Genomic DNA, 16,423 nt, shown 5'->3' with positions numbered 1-16,423 from the left:
ACGGCCAATTTATAATCAGCAGTGTGGAATGTTGTAAATTAAATATTTTTAAACAACTTTGCTCTCTCTCTGGTTAAACATTTCAGAGATCGCTCTTTCTTGTCTGTCTCTTGCTGGGTGGTCCCTCCATTCGCCCGTACATCTTCCTCAAACACAATTAACCATTTAGATGTTGCACAAAGGAATAGCTTATGCATACAACACCAGTCGCTTGCTGCTCCGGCTCTGGGGGAGGGAGGCAAATAAGAAGGCAGCTTCTTTTATTTTCTACTAAAAACAAAAACAAGAAAATCCCTTTTTCCTTCCCAAACTATCCCATTTTTCCTTGAATTGTAAAGGCACTGATCCAAGCTCATCAGCTGTCTTGGTGCTCAGTCCAACAATCCCCTTGTGTCCCCCCTCCCCTGAAATTCAACATTAGCATTTTAAAAGCCTTAAACATACAAGTTTATTTAGACTCAAGCTCTCCCAAGCTCTTGCTTTCCATATTTATATACACACGTATTTTAAGGTATATAAAATGTCTGTCTATAGGGCCTGGAAGGAAGTTCTCGTCTGCCGGCCCGTCTGGGAGGCACAGGCGCGGCTGTGGACCTTGGCTCCCGGGAGATGGAGTGAAAACCGACAGGATCCAGAAATCAGCCGCCCGGCTGAGACCGCGCCGGCCGCTGCAGGCAGGCTGCTGCAGGGGTGCTCGGGGGGGTTGCTGGGTGCCAGACCCTGGTGAGGGAACCCCCACATCCCCAGATTAACCCTACAGGTTGCCCAGTGAGAAGGGACCTGTGCCCTGCACTCCCCCCATGGCACCAGTGGGGCTGGGCTGGGGCATGGTGGGCAGCCTGTAACACCAAGGGACCCTGCCCCAACTGCCTGCTGCAATCTTCAGCCCTCTAAAACAGGTGCCCAAAGGCCACAGGAATGGCTGCATGTGACAGGTGGGCGGCACTGGTGGCCATTGCAGTGTCCCGGGACCAGCAGTACCCAGGGAGCAGGTTACACCACGCACAGTGCAACAAGCGATTCCCCTCTGAGCCTCCCCTGGGGCTCGATCTAACCCTGCCCCTAGTGACACCGGGGCAGGAACCAGAGGAACCACTGGCCATCACTGCAGATTTGGGCCAGTGTGGGCAGCAAGACACCTCCTGAAAACACTGGTGTTCCCCAGACCTGCAGGGTTTTATAAGGAAAATTCTGGTCTCCTGGGACAGGAAGGTCTCACCAGCAAAGTCCAAAAGATGGGCAGAGCATGCTGAAAACCACTCTGTCCAGGCAGCCAGAGGAAGAAGCAAAGTGGGGTCCAGAAGCCAGCAAGGAAGCCAGCAGAAGCAACATGGCTCTGCATGATAAACCTTGCAGACTGGAGGCAGTAAAAGACTGGTGAGCCCTTATAATGGCCAGCTCCAAGAGGTTCAGGAGAGTCCGTTTGCTAGGGCTGTACACACAGCATCAGTTGAAAGGTGATGGGGGAGCCAGACCTGTGGACCGGAGGCCATATGACAGCTTAGCCTGGCGCTCCTCTTCTCTTCCTGCCCGCAAGCCAAGAAAGTGTCCCAAAAGTGAGATCAAAGCCTGGTGCAAAGAAGGTTTTGATTCCCTTTGAACTCGGCTAGAAGCCCACTGTCCCGGGGAATGGCTGGCTGCTCGCCTCCCCCTTGTGTGGCTCCGCTCCAAGGCTGCCCAGAAGATGGGAGCCATCCACGTTGGTTTGACCGCAGAAGGGATCAGATGAGCTGCTGCTTCCTGCAAGATCGCAACAGTCACCTACAATAGCAAACACGAGCGGCTGAGGCAGGAGAGCTACGGCTCTGGGCTCTGTAACTGCCCAGCCAACGCTTTTCCCAAACCTGTGTCTTGCAAATGGGCTTGGCTGCAAACATCCTGGGAAGGACCTCGCTGCAGAGCTGCTGCAGGTGGTACCCACCCCTCACAGGAGGCAGGGCAAGGGAGCTTCAGGTACCCCTGTCACAGTGTGCTAGGGGTGTAGGACCCATAGGGAGAAGTATGGGCCAGGTAGGCACACACGCTGCTGCTGGGCTCTGCACCTACGCCAACCTGCTGGCCTGGTCACGGAAAAAGCCTTGTTATGATCTGCTGGCAGGATTCTGCTGCACAGCAAAACCCAGGACCCAGACGTGCTGCCAGCTGGGGACCTCGCTAGGCACCACAGCAACCTCTGCTGTACCACGTGCGGCCGCGGCACGTGACATGCCACTGCAAGAACCTTCTCGCATCAACCCCTGCTGTACATCTGCCAAGGAAGTGTTCAGGACAAACCTGCCCAGAAAGCGCCAGCATCTACAGAGCTGGGAAGTTCCATCTTTTCAGAGAAATGTTGCCCATCAAGCACCACCTCGGTGCCAATAGCACTGTGACAGGCAGGGGCTGCAGTGCTCAGCTGCCTGCGTGTGACAGAACGGCAAAGTGAGGAGACGTAACTGGCTATCTGAGATGGCCTGTTCCTCAAAGCTGGTGAGCAGCCCGTACGAGTAACACCTTCCTGAAGCTCTGTATGACCTAGGACCACATCCAGAAATACCTGGGAACAGAACTTCATTTCCTCGATCACCTCCCCGATTTTCCTGAAGACCGCAGCATTTATCACTTGGTTTGTAAAGTTGCCTGGCTCAGCCCATCATCTGCTTACCTGTTGATGACAGTGGCGTGGAGACCAGGTTAGATGAGGAAGGGTTAACCTTCCAGTGCCCGCCTTGGGATTCCTGAAGGCCCTATTATCCCAAATTATTTTTCATAATTACTGCCACACACGTAGACTACATCAAGAGTGAATCTTCACTTTGATAATTTGTGCTGTGAAATCTCACTTTGGGATCTACTTTTATCTCACACCAAACACCTGCAGGTCGTAAAAGGCAAAAAGGAAAAGAAAACGCCTCAAATCCCGGCCAGGTTTTCAAGTGTCAGAGAACACTAAATTAATGCTAAATTCTAACTGACACAGTAAAGAGCCCCCCACCCTCTTCTTAAATTAGCTAAACAAAGGCACTGAGCCTGAAACATATAGTTAAGGCACAAGGAGGTAAATCTGTAGCTGTTAAGGGGATGTGAACTTTTCAGAAGTTAAGATGTATTCTAAAACCAGAGAGGGAGAAGGCTTTGTGTTTAAGCAAAAGGACCATGAGTAAAAGTCCCTGCGGACCTCTCTCGGCTTTGCCACAGCCTTCTGGTAAAATGCAAAGCCAGGTAATTACGCTCCACTCTGCTGCTGTTCCTACACACCCAAAATGGATGCCTCGCTCCCTTGCCGCACACAGAGACAAGAACTCTCTTTAATTAACCTTTGTAAAGCCTCTGCGATCCTTGGATGAAAAAGGCTTCATACCTTAGGAACATGTTTGCACACATATGCAAGGCAAAACCTCTAGCGCAAAGCCAGAGCCGAACTGCAGCGCGCTGCTTCTTCCTGCAGCTTGTCAAAGGCCTTGAAGCTCATCCTTACCCATACCTGCCATCCCAATCTGGTCCTTTAGAGCAGGGATTTTGTTTATGAAACTCAGGGAATGTCTGGATTATAATCTTTCTCCTGTCAAATTAGCTAGGAAATGGTAATTTTCCTCAGGGGACACTGGTGCCCATGAAGCACACATTTAAAATTTATCACTTCAGTTAATGAAATACCATCCCAGCCAGTTGCTGTAGCACCTCTGGATGTCAAACTGCCAGGGGCAGATAAATGTCCCGTTGAATCCTACCAGATTCTAATAAACAGCTTTTAGGTAGGAACTTGCGTCCAATTTATAAACGTTAGAGAACAGCTTGTGTTTCAATCCCATCCAGGTGCTTTACAATCCTGGCACAACCCCTGACCACAAAGCTACGCGTTTCACATTAGCACACTCGACTCATCTCACAGACGTAGGTATAGTCATCCACAGATCATCTAGATGTGGGGAGGGACCTCTTGTCTGGGATTAGGAACAGCGGGCTGACAAGAGAAAGAACCACCAAAATAAGGCAGACAATGTCCACTGCTTACACCCCATTTCCCTCCACACTCCCCCATCCCTCCAGCCCTCTCACATTCTTGCTCTTGGGCAGGATTTCAAAGTAACAGACCAAACAGCCCTGACAGAAATGGGTGCCAAACTCCTCAACTGCATTACAGAAGAGAAGAGGCACAGCTTCAACACTTCTGTGCTATGGGGCAGCATCACGAGAGAGAGGAGGAGGAGGAGGCCGGTGAAGCCACCGGGCTGCAAAGAGCAGCCCGCATTACCGCTGTGTTTCGCCGCCCGCCTGCTGTGTTGATGAGATGCACAAGCAGTGTCCCGAGCGGTCTCTCCCAGGCTCAGGGATGGTGGTGCAGGACTGCAGGGATGTGGTTTACATCGCAGGGAGGGTGGCTAAGTCATTCTTCGGAGGGGGCGCATTCTGTGTGGTCCCCACTCTCCCTTCTGCTGGAAAAGTACAGTGCGTTCGCCGGGCGCGCAGGAACCGATATTACCCGGCACAAACCCGCATGCATCCCAATGAGGGGGGAGGGGCTGATGGACACACCGCTCTGTAAATACTTCTTTATTAAGACATAAATATAAAGCTGAACAGGAAAGGAGCAATGATAGGGTAAACCGTGCCAGTACTGATCTGTATGGATGATCTTATGATGCTTGAACATCTGGTTCTGCTGCTGGCTTCCATAAAATAATCTTTAAAACCTACTCGGGTTATATCTCCATCAGCTGTTCGGTGCCCACAATGACTTCATTAACATGTTTGGCTGAAAAGAGAGAGGGAGGAAAAGCAGAGGAATTGAGTTTTGCAGCAGTGCTTCAGACCTTGCGTTTTTCAAATCCGCAACTTTAAAACAAATGAGAAAAGCAGATTCTGGGGAACTCAAAGACAGATTTGCTGTCTTTCTTTGGACTCCAGCATCTCTCCGACAGTATCCCTCCCCACATGGCAAAAGCCTAAACAACTGACTAAACATTAGGAGGTTTCTCTAATGAGAGTTTTCACGTGTGTCACTACTAAACAAGAGAGACCCGATGGAAGTCACAGCTGCTGCTGACAGGTGCACACCTAGGTTGGGGCAAAGAACCATCAACATCCAGCATGGAGATCTGACATAAAATTAAAGATCAGTAATCTACCCCAGCCCTAAAGAACGCTGTGTGCCCTCAAACTGCATGAAGGTTGGGGGGGAGAGGGGCTGCTCAGCATCAGGGGACCATCACTGAGGCAGCGTGAGATCCTCTCAGCAATCCAATCTCAGCCCTGGCAGCTTAAAAAAATAGAGTTTTGGTGGTTTTTAAAAGATTTTATTTAAACCTGGCTTCTCCTTCCTGCATTAAGGTCTGGATGGAGCCTCTCCAAAAGTATCTGTGTGAAGCAAGGTCTCTGAGGACAGTTATCATCTCTGAGGGTAATGGTGGACAGCCCTCCTTGGACTCCTGTGGAGCAATTTTGTTGGAAGGGCAATTTTTACAGTCACTCCTTTGCCTGTTCCCAGGAGCTCTGCACAGCCCCAGTAGACACATTAAGGTGCCAGTCGTTGCCCCAGCACTGTTAATGCACTGTACTGAAAGGGCCTTCCCTTTAAAATGCAAAAGCAGCTTGTCAGCGAAGGACTGCAAATAAAGGATCTAAAGCCAAAATAATAAAAACATGCAACTGAAAGCCCAGTGCCTAGAAAACCCATGTGGCCTCAGAGCATGACACAAAGCCGGTGTGCTCAAAGTGGGTATCCTCAGGGTACCGTGGGGGAAGGCAGTGAATCTAAATTGCTCTCTGGGAGCTGGCTACCTATTCAGGTGGAGCTCAGGTGGTTCGACCCATGCCCCTAGGCTCTCCATCTCCCCTTCTGCACATTAGGAATAACAACTGGCTCTGGAGCCTGGGATAAAGCATCAAGGCCTGTGAGGTTCTGGGATACACTGCTGGAGGCTGTGCTGTCTCCTACCCGCCCCCCCCCAGCATGGAAATAAGGAGTTGTGTTTTATTTACCCACCTAAAACTCCTCCCCCCAGGGGAGCAGATTTTGCAAGACTGCTGCAAAACAACAAACATGCCACTTTTGGCTAAATGAAGAAATTCCTGGCAATCCCCAAACTGGCCGGGCCAACACGATGCTTCTCTTGGTTTAAAATTCAAGACATTACCTTTGCACCATGCAAACCATTGCTCCAGAAAAGGTTTGATCAAAACCTGCTCTATAAACTTCAAGGAGTTTTGGACTGCAGCAAGATAATTTCCCACTAAACCCCTGATCCCACAGTCGTACGGATCCTGCTCTCTCCTCAGCCTGGGGGACAGAGTGGGTTAGCCACATGAGCATCCTTCAGAGACCCCTTCCTGAAGGCAAAAATGAAGAGATCAAGGAGCTGGTTCTCATCTTCAGCATCAGTTCTTTGCTGAAGGTATTTAGCGACAACTGATAATGAATCCTGAAGCTACATGCTAACATCTTGGAGCTTTAAGTTGGAACACAGAACCCAATCTCCAGCACTTTGGGCAGGATGAGCAGAGCTGGATGCAGCGCTCAGGAAAATGAGGGACTGACTGTACAAGTGCCAGGTGCAAGTGTGATGTAGGTAGCACCACACAACCTCTCCAGCACAGCTCTGCCAATAGCCCCAAGTCCAGCCTTCAGCGCCTCTCCCCTCCCGTCCTGGACCCCACACAGCTTTGCCAAGGTACCTCAAATCCAACCTGCAGCACTTCTTGCTATAACATTCCTCACCCCCAACAACTTTCCCAATATATCTCAAACAGGCCCTGTAGCAACTCCTGTGACTCCATTCCTGAACCTCCTCCAAGCAGACTACCTATCATGTTGATTTCTATGATGTGAATAAGACCCTGGCTACCATCCAGTGAGAGTAATTACGTTATGCCTCTGCAGATTAAACATGCCTTCATCTAGGCTTATAAAGAGCCATGTCGATTTATGGTTCTATATATAGGTTATCTGTAGCAATACTTTTTAATAAGGAACTTTTTCCTTCATTCCAGACAGCATCCTGCACTCTCCTAAATGTACAGAGCTGGGATGGGTCATGTCACATACTTTGTTGCAGAGGTGGTACCAACTATTTTTATTTTGCACTGACATGCTTGTAGCTGCCCTATGGTTATTTTGCATTTTACACCTGCTGAGTTCAAAATGCTTTTTGAGAGTGGGCAAGTAAGAGCATTCTCATTTTGTGGATGTGGAAACTGAGGCAGCAGTGAGTTTAGGGAGTTCAAGTAGCTGAAGCCACACAGGAAATCAAGAGCACACATTCCCTCATCTCCCATCCCTCTGTCTGTTTCGCCTGCTCCTTGATCTGTGTGGCCCAGATTCCCTGAAGCGCACACACACGGCCTGCCCGGTATGTCACTGCTACCTCAGAGACTCGCATGAAATCACCAAACTCATTTCTCCTTGTACAGGCTAAAAGAAAACACATGAACGTGCCTGCCTCAAAATCCGCGAGAAAGTTTTTAAGCGATAAAGGGAATGGTTTTGCTAGAAACAAAGCCTGATTCCGCACCCCGAGGGGATGCGATAGGCAGATAAGGATTCACCCTGCTTCCCTCTTCCCTTCCCAAAGCCCCCCCTGTGGAGGGAAGGGAATTCAGACTCCACTGTGTGTGCCAGAGAGCTGAGCTGCGGATAGCGTTTCATAGCGTTTCATTATCAGCCGTGGCTGCCAGTTGCCAGTGGCTCTGGCTGGTACCAGCAAGCTCAGTTCATGCAGAAACTCTGCCTGAAACTCGGGGGGAGGAGGGAGAAGTATCTCACATGCTTAGCTGTTCAGCTCCCTTCTCCTTCCCCAGCTCCCCATTAGGGATTTCTTACCAGGCTGCCTTTTATCTGACACTGGCAGGGTTACAGATGCATTCAGCCCACAGAGAAAGAAGAGGGATTAGAGAAAGGACTTTCAGAAAGCCTTAGAGTTGGACTCTGCAACCTTAAATCATGTTCAACTAGATCTTCTCAGATTGGGAGCATCTGGTGCTAAGCAAATCCAGAGCTGATCAACACATTCAACCTCCTGATTAGCACTTTGCTTCAACTTGCTGACGCAGCCCAGCCTGAAGTCAGCCTGGGTGCTTGAACCGAGGGTCCACAGAGATTTTACTGAGTGTAAATCAAAAACCTGTCACTCTTTATATATGCGTTCCTGCTTTGGAAGACATTTGTTTACACATACTGTACACTAGCCCCTTAAAAACATACACACAAGGCGAGCTAGAGAGCTGGGGAGCAGAGCAGCTTTTGGTGCTTGGCTAAAACCAAATTGTAATGCAAATAAACAGAGGGGCGGAAATGACTGCGCAGCCCAGCACAAACCCCAGCAGCGGCCGGGGACCCTGAGCTCCCCAGCCTTCCCGGCAGGTTCCTGCCAAGTTGCTCACAGAAAGGGGATGCCGGAGCATTCCTTTAAAAGCCATGTGAAAGCATCTCCTTGTTGTTTGCTCAATTAGCCCCAGACAGATTTCTGCTGCTGCTGCTGGTGGCAACGCTGGGTTGTAAAGGAGGAGGGGAAGGAGGGGAAAGGGGGGGGGGGGGTGAAGAGAGAGAGGGAAAAAAAAAAAGGGTTAGGGCCTAGGCCCAGGACCACCACGAAGTTCCAGCCCTCAGGGGCTCCAGAAAACGTTCAGTTTACTCACTCAATTACATACACTGTTTTATAAACCCTTTAAAATAAAATAGAAAACAGTCCCTGGCACAGAATTACTGCTCTATTATACAGCAGTGATGAAAGCCACTGCTGTGTATTTGCTCTCTTTAAAGCAAGAGATAGTTTAACTTAAAAAACGAGGCGGGGGGGAGGGGTGGCTGTAGAAACGCATGCACGAAAACACACGCTGTGGGTGGTTCCTACCACATTCACCCAGGACAGAAAGGATCAGAGAGTGGGAGAGGAGAGCAACTTGTCTCTGCAGCGATGGTTGGCCCTGGAAAAGCAGCCAGGTTGGAGGGGAGAGGAACTAAAGGGGCTTACGGGGATGGGAAGCAGCTGAAGCTTGACTTTGGGAGGCTGGAGGGTGTTTTAAATTACATGTAGAGATAAAGAAGGGAAGCAGGTGATGGGGGCTGATTTGTTTGTGTTTACAGAGCAGTGGGGCTTTCCAGTCACGGCCTGCTCTCTCCCCAGCCACACTTTACTTACGTGATCACTGGAGATCTGGGGGTGACCACGCTGTGGCCCCAAAGGCCAGGAGGGTCTCAGATTTCTCCCAAGCGCCACGTCAGCCCGCTGTGCAGCCATCAGCCGAGCCCAGGGGTCTCTGGGAGCGATGCTTCCCTGAGCTGGGTGCCCCAGCAACTCCCAGGGTGGGATGTGCAGCTCACCGCAGGGGCACTGGGAACGGGGCTGGCAGTAGCTCCAGGCAGGTCAGCTCTGACCCATGGAACAAGTGGGCAGTAGAGATCTCGCTCCTCTCCAGCAACCACCAGCCACAGTGCCTGCTCACCTGCTTCAGCTGAGGCTTTTCTCATAGTATTCAACCAGGATTAACCCTTTCACCCTCAAACCCATCTAGGGAATAGACATGTCTTGGGAGTGTAAAGTAAAGGCAACACTGAATTCAGTGCCCCAAAAGAGATGAATTTATGGTGGCTTAGAGAAGGGTGGGGGGAGTGAAGGAACTAGAAATAGAGGTGTATGGGAAAGTGATCAGTCAGGGTCTTAAGAGGAAGGTTAGTAAAGGAAAAGGAGACCAAAAGCTGGGGATGTGCCTAAGAGAGCAAGCTCCTCGGGGAGGGGGACGCACTTGAGCCCTAATATTGGGGCGCCGTCCTAGCAAAGTGTTTAAGAAAGGGACTAGATTGTGCCGGTCGATGTGCTCCCACAGGGTATCACCATCTCAAAGCAAATCTCAAAGAAACGTCAGTCTGAACGACTCTGTCCACACTTCCTGCTAAGATGGCAGAGATGCCATATTTGCTGGACACTGCTGCCCACTGTGCTGGATGCAAGTAGAGGTCCCCTTCCTTTTTCAGCATCCATTGGGGTGTTCTTCCTGGCTCTTTCATGTGGCTGAGCTCTAGCAGAGCACAAGTGGTTATTTTCTCTGCGTGCAGCATGTAAAAATATTTCCACAAGGTTACGAACTGCTGCCTTATGGGTAGACTTCACAATCAACATGCTGCGAATGTGGCAGCTCATTTAACCCGCTCACTCAGGAAGCCTGAACTTCCCCGGCTGAGAATGACAGTATGCGTAAGTGTGACAGTCCCCTGTGGCAGAGGGGAGGACAAAGCATTGCTGGATGGATGTTCTAGGGAAGTTTTATGCCATTGCAAAGGCCAGAACTCATAAACCATTTTTATACAACTTGGAAAAGAGGCTTATTAGGATCAGTTTGAAATGTAGTTGCTGCATAGTCACTGAAACAAAAACGACAACTATTTAAGAGATGCCTGTTTTAACTGCCAACAATATCTTTGTCACAGACACTCAGTAGTTAAACTACTTTAGGGAGCAAATCTTACGGACCTGTCAGTTTTGCTATAAATTTACACCGTTCCTACATCATCTCCAGCTCATCTTGCACCCCAGTGCACAATATACATGTGTGCACTGTTTAGTCTGTGTCTGTTCTTCATGAGCTTTCATAACTCCCATCTGCACTGCAGCATGCTTTCTGATCCCGACCTTGTGTCGTGCTAAGTGTTTTCAGTTCCTGAAGACTTCACCAGGAGGTACTCAGCATCTTGCAAGAGCAGATGCTTGTCTCTACTTGAATGCAGTGAGAGCATCAGAAAGCCCCTCAGTTCCTTCCTGTCCCTATCCTGCTAAATCTCAGCTGGGGCAAAGCATCCTCACAAGCAGTCACCCATTCATATGTGGAGGTTTGATAAACTGTACCTGCCTTCAGAGGATGACATTAAAGAAAAATGTGCTCTTTGGCCCTCATTACAATAAAACAGTCTTAACTCTGTTTCATTGAGAAGTCCTAGGACTCCAAGCTTGGAACATGACTTGGAAAATGATCGGAAACGGGAGCCAGTCCTCACTGGATATATGCCTTTTTCTGTTCTTGTGAGAAACCACACAGTTTTGGCTATGTGATAAACCTCTGGAAAAAAAAAAAAATCTCAGTTTGCACGTGTTCTCAGGAGGGCAGCTAAAAGCTCCAGAGACTCTGCAGTGAGCACTCTGGACCATGGAAGCACAGGAGGAAGGCAGGACTTCCCCAGTGCTTGTATCCCTGCTTTATGGACCAGTGCACTCTGCACACAACTGCTTCGCTCCTGTGCCCAGAATGATCCTGCTCAGGCACGACAGTGGTACGGAAAGGGATGCAGTCTGACTCAAAGCAGTCAGGGGGCAAGTGCCAGATGGGAAATGGAGCATAGGACTGTTAGGCAAGGGGACTGGAAACAGCAGCTATGGTCAGACCCAAGGAGTCGTCAGGTGGGTGTCTGGGAATAACTAAGTAAGAGAGAAAACCAAGAATCTCCATGGGACAAAGACTAGAGGAAAAACCAAAGAGGTTTTTCCAAAAGCTAGGAATGGGATGAGTCTGCTACTGGGACAAAGCCATAGCAGGCAGCTCTGAAGCACGAGTCAGGATCAGGTAGGACTTAAGTGATGTAGTTAGGGCCCGATAGCTGATGCTGAGGGCAGGAGCAGTAAAGCCTACATGAACTACAGCTGCCTTCTCCCAGCACCAGGATTGCGTCTCAGGGCTGCTGATGCCCATGGGCATCCGTGAAACCTGGCAAAGAGTTTCTCTTGTCCCACTGCAGATCCAGCTCCCTTTCAGGAAGGTGACCCACTACTATCAGTTCCCTTCAGCTGAAGCAGCAGAAAGCTGTACAATGGAGTTCAAGTTTCTGACACTGCTAATGATCCATGCAAGGGCCAACATCATTCTGTATAATAAAACTGTTTGGGTGGGGTTTTTTTCAGCAGACTGGGCCTTCCCTCCCAACACTTACAAAGAAAATGCTAAGGCTAAAATGTCAAGTCTTTAATAACTAGGAAAACACCACATGTAACATGCAACTTCAGCACTTAAGCTGGCCAGTCCAAATGAATGGGCACATGACTGGAATCTCCCTGTCTCTCAGGTCTCTGTAAAATAGGAGGAAAAACCAACCACGTTCCTATTGAGAAGGCAGAAATGAGGTTGTTAAGAATTGTGAAGCATTAAGATGACAAACGTTGCAGAAAAGCCATAGAAAGGAGGACATGCTACTACTAGGTATGTATCAGGACACCAAGGTAAGATTACATCAGCATCCTGAGTGCTGGTATTTTTTCCCTTTCTGAACATAGGCTTTGTGGCAACTGCTGTAATGCAGTTTTTGGGTGGGCAGTGATTCAGGCTGTCCCCAAACAACATTGGGTCTCTAATTCCCAATGCCCATAAACCATCCCTGCCCCAATGACAACAGAGATGAAGGAGAGGGATAAGGTGGTGAGTTTTACGTCCATTTTGCTAGTTCTATGCTATGTGTCTTGTCTTTACCATCTCTGTTCTTGGTGTTGCTTTGAAGAAAGCTTAGGCCACTCTACTGTATGTGCCTCCACCTGGCTAACCTATACCAGATGTATAATGTAGTCCCTACTACGTGTAGCTTAGAGACTCCTGTGGGAACTACTCACTGGGGTAGGGCTCATCTGACTCCTCAACTGGCCCATCACCAGTACTCCCTCTCTCTAGTTGTGCTTCAATGAGTGCATGCTGCTTTTGAGCTCCTCTAAAAATGGGTTCATCAAAAAGGCTGGAGCATTAACCTAATAACTGTCTTTGAAACAGTGACTGAATACTCCGTACAATTAAGTTATTTCAAAACTGCTGCCTGCCATTTCTTATCCCTTTACTAACTGCCTCCTTTTCCTTAGGTACCAACATGTTTTTCAAACTGCAACCTGTGTGAGGTAGCTTTCACAAAGCCCATCTGTTCTCTGCTAGCAAATTCCTTAAATTAAAGTATCAAAGAGGAAGGAAAGTGGATGCTTCCTAAGCATGGTAATAAAAGCAGTAGGAAGAGAATAGTATGGCTCTCAGGAGACATGGCTTGCAAATCCAGAAGTTTAACAGAACTCCATACCTTGACTTTAACAGAGTCACTTAAAAGTACCATCTCTGCTGGCCAGTGTTGTGATATGGCAGAAGTCAAGGAAGGACTGGGACATCATTGCTGACAGTTACCTGCTCCCTCCTGTGTCTCTAACTTTCTTTTCAGTTTGAAAGTACTAGGCTGCATCTGATCTGCCCCAGTAACCAGTGTTGGAGTGTTCCCTCTATTTAGGTGTCCAGAGCTTTGCCAAGCCCATTATTAAGTGATGAGGTCTCCCACTATGTCCCCAGGGAGATTATCCCACAGCCTACCAGACCACATCGTTAGGAAAACATTCCAGATAGCCAACATAAATTGTGTTTAATTCAATCCCATTACTCCCAGCTGTACCATTTGGACCACCCTAAATATGCCCATATTCTTCCGCAGAAGGAAAAGGATGAGAGCTGGTTTGAGTTACGTTTGCCTATCATTTGTGGTAGCTGTTCTCCTGCCATCCTCCTTGCATGGGACTGGAGTTCATTTTATGAAAGGAGGGTCAGTGCACCACTGGCTCAAAGAGCTCTTGTACCCTGAGCTGCCTGGGCAGCATGGCCAGGACTCATATGGCTGAGCAGGGAGCACACAGCCAGTTCTGCAGCAAAGTCAACTGCAGGATTTGCTTGGGGCTGTGTAGGATGATTCAGGGATATTTCTACCTTTGATGAATCCTGGCTGATGCTTTGGAATAAGGGATAGCTGTATTTTTATTTTTTTAATGTTTCTGGGAAGGTGTCTGCAGCTTTGCTGAGGAGGTTTCTAGCATGTAACTCCCAGACTAGGGTCAACAGCCAGCTGCTACCGCTTACGTCTGCTGAAGTGTGATCAGCTTGCAACAAAAGGTGGCTCCAGCCCAAGAGAACTAGCTTTTTTCTAACCTGGCCATGGAGGCTTGAGTTTGAAGAAGGAAAAGTTACCAAACAGAACACAGCCAAAGTCTTGATGAAAGAAGGAATATGGAAACAGACTTACAGGGCCACACCAAAAGCTTGGCACAAGATACAGGAAGTCTTGGGCAGGGGAAAGGAAGTCATGGCATGCTTTCACAGCGAAAAAGAGGGCCCAGTTTACTATGGGACCAGCCAAGGTCAGAAGAGACATGCTGGGCTGGGAAGACTCCACAGTTCAGGAAGTCAGTCATGAACTTCGCAGACAGATCCCAGACCACCGAGGAGAACCTGAGCCCCAGTCCAAAGAAATTCCAGAATAGTTAGGAAACTGAGGCAGGGAAATGAACTGAGGCTTTATTATTTTTTCTTGCTTAGCATAGTGGTGTATTCATAATCTACCTGAATGTGTCTTTGCTAACATCAATCATACGTTTCCGAACAGTTTAACTAAAGCGCTCACAGAGTCATTAAGAAGTGGCTTTAGACTTTGGAGAGATAAGCAGGTCTTGTAGACTCTACAAGAGCAGGCAAATGAGCCACAAGTTATAGTTCTGTTACTCTCTCTGCAAATACATCTACAGACCCTGAAAAATATTCAGACAAGGATGACAAGGACAATCAAGAAGAAAGAATGGTTTCCATACTAAGACTAACCAGACTAGGACCTGCAGAAAAGTCCCTGGAAGAGACTGCTGAAGCAGGTGTGAGCGAGGTCAAAGGGTGATATTTCCATTTGATATAACCTACTGAAGACATCAAACATATTCCTATTTCCTATATTAGCTCAATCTACACCCTGTCTCCCCATAGTTCATGCTGCAAGTTAGCAACCAAATGTGACCTGATTCAGCTCTCCTGCTGATCCATGCAGATGTGTCGGTGTGGCACTTAGGGGACGTGGTTTAGTGATGGACTTGGCAGTGTTAGGTTTGTGGTTGGACTGGATGATCTTAAAAGTTTTTTCCAACCTATACAATTCTATGATTCTATGCTCAGGGGAGGACAGAGGTGGAGCATCATGAACAGTGTAAATCTTCAGTGATGGGGCAAGGGGATGAATCCTGCAAGGGCCACTGATTCAGATGGATGTGACTGGCCAAGCCATGAGTAGGCACACTCTGGTATACAGGGACCAAGACTGCAGTGCACAGAACACTCACTGCGTGTTCCCTACAGTATCTAAGATGTGCAACTGCAAAATCAATACTTTGTTTTCGTGAGTCTTTTTCACTTTTAGTTTCAATTTAAAGGAAAATTTGTCATATGCATAGCTGACAATAGGTTACGCTATACTACATTAAGTGCAAATCCTGCTCTGTATCAGGATACTTACAAATGGGAATCCACCCATAAAGACGAAGCGAGCAAACAAATCCTGATCTGACTAAATAACTTCACATGGAGCCTGTGAAGGAACTCACTTTTGTCCTCAGTCCACACCCTAGAGCAGGGATCTGCCAAACCCCAACTATAAATATTCATTAAAAAGCCCTCTGCTTGGGATGCAGTCACCCAGACAGCCATTTCCTGCCCATTATCTCTTAGGGCAGGAAATCAACAGTTCTACTCAGGCGGTTACCGCGAGCCTTGCCACACACACTTCCACTGGATGGCTTAACCTTGCCCAAATGAGGGCCATGTAGTTGTAACCTCCCTGAAGCCCCAAAATAGCATTTCATAGCAGTAAAGCCGATCTGAATGTAGCTTCCCTTGTGTTTCTTACTGAGCACAGCAGCTCCGAGCATGATATTCCACCTCAAGCTTTTGCTTGGAGCAAGGTGAATGGGAGTATGCTGGCACCGTGGGTTGGCAGCATCTAAAGAGAAGGATGTCTGTGTGATCAATGATTTGATTGCATCGCCCCTGACACTGACAATGATTACTACTCAAAATAATGGCTCCTTCTGCTGAGGACAACTTCAGGCTGATCTAATTGTGGTCTGGGAAAAGACTTTCAGCACCCAGTTTTGTTCTTTATAACTACAACAGTTCTTCTGCCAGCTTCAAAGGAGCAAGTCCCTGAACTATTCGTATGCCAAGAAGCCGTACTTTCCATGAAAACCAAATCTGAATATTATAGGACACCACACTGTCGAACTGCCACTTCGTGAAGAAGCAGGAGGAAAAGCTGTAGGAAGAAATTCTGAAGATGATTACCAATGCACTGTAAATACAGCTTCTCTACTTACCTTTAGCTTCCAGCCTCTGATCACTTCCAATCAAACAGTCTTTGATGTCTGCACCCTTCTCTATCATGGCATTATGACAAATAACACTGCCCTGAAGACAGCACCTACAACATAAACACAAAAGTAAAGCAAGAAAATAATTTAAAATTACAGGTACAAAGCAAAGGTATCCACTGGAATATCTAATGAGCCCATAACATGATCCTGTAAGTAAGTTCAGTTCTGCTCTTATCCCAAAAACTTCTGTTCTTCTGATCCTCACACCCAGTTGCTGGAAACACTGAAATGCCAACTGTCAGAATGGGTTTGCAAAAAAGGGTTTC

The 16,423-nt window shown here is 48.1% G+C and overlaps 1 protein-coding gene across 2 annotated transcripts in view; it reads right to left on the bottom strand.

Annotated features, from left to right (window-relative positions):
* Window positions 1–4,518: 4,518 nt before the first annotated feature.
* EIF2B3 (eukaryotic translation initiation factor 2B subunit gamma) overlaps window positions 4,519–16,423 on the bottom strand; it is a 102,222-nt gene continuing 90,317 nt past the window's right edge. For both annotated transcript variants that reach the window (XM_056356270.1, XM_056356272.1), the window contains 2 exons: window positions 16,101–16,204; window positions 4,519–4,735 (listed from right to left, as the gene is read on the bottom strand). In XM_056356270.1, coding sequence (XP_056212245.1) covers window positions 4,683–4,735; window positions 16,101–16,204 — 157 coding nt within the window. In that variant the 3' untranslated portion in view covers window positions 4,519–4,682. The remainder of the gene's footprint in view (window positions 4,736–16,100; window positions 16,205–16,423) is intronic.

Source organism: Falco biarmicus, chromosome 11 (assembly GCF_023638135.1).
Source record: "Falco biarmicus isolate bFalBia1 chromosome 11, bFalBia1.pri, whole genome shotgun sequence".
Classification (NCBI taxonomy): Eukaryota; Metazoa; Chordata; class Aves; order Falconiformes; family Falconidae; genus Falco; species Falco biarmicus.
Note: the sequence above shows the minus strand (reverse complement) of the source record. Positions and strands in the feature narration are given on the sequence as shown.